The 4,885-nt window shown below is 44.9% G+C and overlaps 2 protein-coding genes across 2 annotated transcripts in view; both read left to right on the forward strand.

Moving 5' to 3' along the window:
* The window catches only part of LOC104494645 (keratin, type I cytoskeletal 12-like), a 4,026-nt gene extending 2,706 nt beyond the window's left edge, over positions 1-1,320 (forward strand). Inside the window, exons 7-10 of the mRNA XM_010137510.1 lie at positions 1-71; positions 444-655; positions 934-1,016; positions 1,223-1,320. Coding sequence (XP_010135812.1) covers positions 1-71; positions 444-655; positions 934-1,016; positions 1,223-1,320 — 464 coding nt within the window. The remainder of the gene's footprint in view (positions 72-443; positions 656-933; positions 1,017-1,222) is intronic.
* Positions 1,321-2,006: 686 nt separating this feature from the next.
* Positions 2,007-4,885, forward strand: part of KRT222 (keratin 222) — an 8,415-nt gene continuing 5,536 nt past the window's right edge. The window contains exon 1 of the mRNA XM_010137511.1: positions 2,007-2,205. Coding sequence (XP_010135813.1) covers positions 2,007-2,205 — 199 coding nt within the window. The remainder of the gene's footprint in view (positions 2,206-4,885) is intronic.

The following is a 4,885-nucleotide window of genomic DNA, read 5'->3' on the forward strand; positions in this document are numbered from 1 at the left end:
AGAGTGAGATCACGGATTTAAAACGGACTCTCCAGAGCCTGGAAATCGAACTGCAATCGCAGCTCGCCATGGTACGTTCTGAGGAAGCTGCTGACTGGTCAGAAGAAATCTTCCAGCTTCAGCAGTGTTGTTGGATCTTACCCTATTCTATAGGATCTATGACTTGCAATTACTTCCTATTAAACCCTGCATTCTTTTGTCCCTAAATAGCAGTAGCAGATATAATTGGATTGCAAGTTGTAAAGCAGATGAACTTGTACGTTCACAGTCAGTGAAACAGCAAAGGCCAGTTTTCAAACTGGTATTTCAAGAAAAAATTAAAAATCTCTAAGTAATGAGGTTACACTTACTCACTCCCACCATTAAACTATTTCGGATGGGTTTGTCTCTGTCAAGAATTTTTATTCCTCAATCAAAGATTATTTAATATTCTTCTTACACAGAAAAAATCCCTCGAAGACACTTTAGCAGAAACGGAAGGAGGTTACTGCGCTCAGCTCTCTCAAATGCAACTGCAGATCGGGAACCTGGAGTCTCAGCTCTTCCAGGTCAGGGCTGACATGGAGCGCCAGAACGCTGAGTATCAGCAACTTCTAGACATCAAGACCCGCTTGGAAATGGAGATTGAAACCTATCGTCGCTTGCTGGATGGCGAGCTTGTGTACGTAACTTATTTACAGAAAACAGCTCCTCTGATCTGTTTTCCCTAGCAATATCCTTCCCAGGAAAAAAGAGGTAAAATAAGTGTACGTTCACCAGAAGTCAGTGAGGCTCGTCCGATGATTCGGAAATAACACAGATATACCCGGGCTGAGGAGAACGAGCTGTTCTGCTCAGCATTTCCCACCACCAGTCAATGCCAGCCCGGAACGGGAACTCTGCCGGATCCTGCCGCACAGCCTGCAGTACTGTGTGTCTCTGGTTCTCTTTCAGGAGCGCAGGACAGGGAGTTACACTTGAAAGCTCATCCTTGACAGGGTCCAAATCACAAACACAATCACTGGATTCTTCTCAGGGTAGGTAGAATTTGAATAACATTTTGTTTCTAAAGTCTTTCTTCTCAATAAACCCCCAGGTACTCTTCTGTTTAGCTACACCACACAGTTCATTGTAACAAGAAGACAATTTGAAAGGAAAAGGATGTAGCCATTCCCCTGCATGTGATGCTCTGTAATTTTTAACACTTCAATAAAAGTTTTTTTATTTTGTTTATGATATTCAGATCCTACCAAAACCAGAAAGATCAAGACAATTGTTGAAGAAGTGGTAGATGGAAAAATTGTGGCATCCCATGTTAAGGAAGTAGAAGAGAAGATATAAGGCACAATCTGACACTGGAAAGGATCCGGTCACTCGTGTTTTGTCAAAGCCAAAATGGATAAACACTTCTGTTCTGTTGTATGAAGTGATAAAAAGAGTGGCTTTTTACTGAGGTTCTTTCACACGAACAAAGCCTGCATTGCCATTCTTAGCAGCACACAATACACTTTCTGCTTCAGTCTGTTGGTGTTACCTGCATTATTTTCATGGCGCTCTTTAAATATATCATTAATTCTTTGTTCAATCACTAGAAATATGGTGCTCACATTAGGCATTTAATTAGACATGCTTTGTTATAGTGTTTAGTAATTAATAGATAAAATTATTTTGCTATTCTAACCTCATTTTCCAGTTTTCTTGACTAATAAAAAGGATTCAACAAGCTTTGAGGTATCAGTCTCCCTTCATTCCTCACCTAGAACTGCGGCTCCTGACCCACACGTGCCATTTGGAGGGGTATCCTGCCGCACCACACACGACATGTGCGGTATAGCCCTCCCCAGGCATGTAAGGAACCCACCCCAGCGCTAGAGCAGGTACATGTTAAAAACGGTTGAGGTGTGGGATAGCAGGAACACTCGCTAACGCAGATTTAAAGCCATCCATTGAAGAGAGGGGTTTTCACAAACGGAACCCCTCGAGGGACTGCAGGGTAGTGGGAAGGAAGCGAAAAGCCACCCCCCGCCATGAGGCGGTGGCTCGTGTCCTGGTGCCATCTGGTGGGAGCACAACATGAGCCTTCAAACCTAAACGCTGGCTTCCGGATGGACAACTTCGATGCGCTATTGAAAGAATCTCATCCCAGGCAAAACAACGAACCAATATACAACCCCCTGACACTTCATCCTACGCCTTTGCTCTTGAGCCAAAGCCTCAACGATTTGTGTGTGATGCTCAGATAAGACAAGGAAGTTACTGCGCCCCTTACCTGTGTATTACTGTGTCCCTAGAATACAAACATTCCACACATTCTATCTCATCCCATAACTGCTTGATGCAAACGGGAAGTTTAATGGGAGCACAGATTTCATACTTGCTCCCATTCTGCTCTTTGTAAAACCCACTACTAGCATTCTTCCTGCTTCCATCTACGAACAAATAAAAGCCATTACCATTTCCTGCCTCATTCGATGGACATTTCTGCTGCACATCACATTGATTTCCTACACATTAATCCTGAATTAATTTAACATCATGATCTAAAAGGTGGCTTTGAATTGCCTAGAGTGCAGCTGCGGCGTATGTAAAACCTAGAAGCTGCTCTGGCTCCCGCCTTGCAGGAAAACAGCGAGGTTTGCAATCCCCACCGCACCATCACGCTGTACCACAGAACCCAAACAACTGCTGCACAGTATCCAAACTAAAAAAATAATGAAAACCCAACTTCGGTCTAAAATAGGAACACTGCAAGTAGCTACAATTCAAAATGACACACACCACAGTAAAGAAACAATTGCCACCTACCTTTAGCCTTCAGAGATCTCGCAGCCAGATGTCCCCTTTATGCCTGAAGAAAAGATGAAACAAGAAAGCATTAGTGCTAATTTTTTTGAAAGCTCCTAAAAATTGTATCAGCTGAAAAACGTTCAGCTCCTGGTAATCTTAAGCTTCATCCATAGATGCTCGTCAAGGCATGAAGTTTGGTTTGTGGGCCCTTGCAGAGCTCTATATTGTATTTCGAATTTAGACACTTCTGGGTTTCTCTTCTGGACACTCAACAGCCTCGACTTCGCCGGATGTGAACAGACATCCCGAGTCCCCAGGCACTGAAAGTGAACTACGGCAAGGCAAAGAGAAAGGAAGATTTTCAACTACATTGCAGGTTCCTGTTTGCTTATGCACAACAGGCTCTCCCTGCTGTCTACCCTGTCCTAAGGTTTCATATCTTACATTTGTGTGATGGATTCCTGATGTTTTTATTACGTGACTCTTCTAGTACCACCCATGAAAAACACTGCCAATATTTTGGTTTTGGAACTACATAAAACTAGAATAATTAAGACACTTGTAGAAAAGATAGTGGACAACAAAACATTCTCATCTCAGTCCAGGTTAGCTGAAAAACAGCCAGCTAAGAAAAATAAACTCAGAACACAGGATCCTTTTAGAGGTGCCAGCAGACAGAGCCAAGGACAAGGAAGCCTTACGGACACAAGGAGGCTTTCAAGTGGTACAATACTTTGACTTCTAAAACGTCCAGCGTCTTGTACAAGTTACTGCCTTTTTTTCTCTGCCTTTTTTTACTGAGGTATGTTCTTATTTGGAGTCTGAAAATTCATTCTATCTAGTGAATTTTTATTTTTTACTGATGAGTATTTTTTTACTAAATTTCTAGTGTTGTGCATCACTGGAAAAACTTTGAAAAAGATGTAAGAGCCACCCTTAGCAGATGAGATCACTGGGATCATACAGAAGCTACAGAGAGCTGGGAAATGAAGAATTATTTGCAGAAAAAAGGCACAGCAGATGACCCGTACGTTCCACCTCCCCGGCAGCTGTCAGGAATACTGTCTGAATCTCGTGTGACCAGCACATTCTGTGAGCCAAACTCGGTGACCCATGGCAGAGGTGCCACAAACCCCTCCAGAGACAAACCAAACACTGTTTCTGAGAGCAGCTGGCTGTGTCTGAAGGGTTGATTCACCACAACTTGGCACTCTGCAGAAGTGCAGGAGGTACATACACAGTCGTCACCACAAGCCGTGCTGGCTCCTCTCCCTCTTTTGTGATCCTGCCCATAAAACCTCTGACATGCTGGCTGCGAGGATGTCCAGGAGCCCGGCTCTTCTATCCACATGGGACATTCCCCAACACTAGATCACATCAGTCACCCAAGCCTCACTTGCTGAATCTCAAAAACCTTCAGGGATGGAAATTCCATAATATCCCTCAACAACCTGCTCCAGTGCTGCGCAACTGCCTGGTGAAGGCACATGGCAGCAGCCCCATCACCAGTACAGGCATACTGCTGGGAAATTGCTCCCTTCCCTTCCCTTCCGCAACAGCTATCTCCTGATGTAGAGTTGTCATTCTGCCCTTTGCTTTGTTATCTCTTAACCCCACCTTTCCAAGGTTATAAAAAAGCCCAGCTATAGTGTAACAAAACCTTCAAGACATTGTGTATGTTCATTTCAGCATATAATTTAGGCATCATTATTTTAATCGCTGCAAAAGTTGCACCAGGGGAGGTTTAGGTCAGACAAGAAGAACCATTTCTTTCCCGTTGAGATTGTCGAGCCCTGTCCCAGGCTGCCCAGGGCAGTGGTGGGGTCCCCATCCCTGGAGGGGTTTTCCAGCCGTGTGGAGGTGCTGCTCGGGGACAGGGGTCAGTGGGGACCTGGCAGTGCTGGGAAACGGGGGGACTCTATGAGCTTAAAGTTCTTTTTTAAGCCAAACGATTCCGTGGTTCTGCGAAAAGGCACAGACATTCGCTTTGTTGAAGTGCCTTTCCGGGAAGCCCCTGCCCTTCCAGCGCCTCCTCTGAAATACCGCCCTGCAGCTTTAAAACGCGGCCGCGCTCTGGCTGCTCCCGCGGCTCTGACGGCTCTGCCGCAGCCGGCGCATC

This window comes from Buceros rhinoceros, unplaced genomic scaffold (genome assembly GCF_000710305.1).
Source record: "Buceros rhinoceros silvestris isolate BGI_N320 unplaced genomic scaffold, ASM71030v1 scaffold6776, whole genome shotgun sequence".
Taxonomy (NCBI): Eukaryota; Metazoa; Chordata; class Aves; order Bucerotiformes; family Bucerotidae; genus Buceros; species Buceros rhinoceros.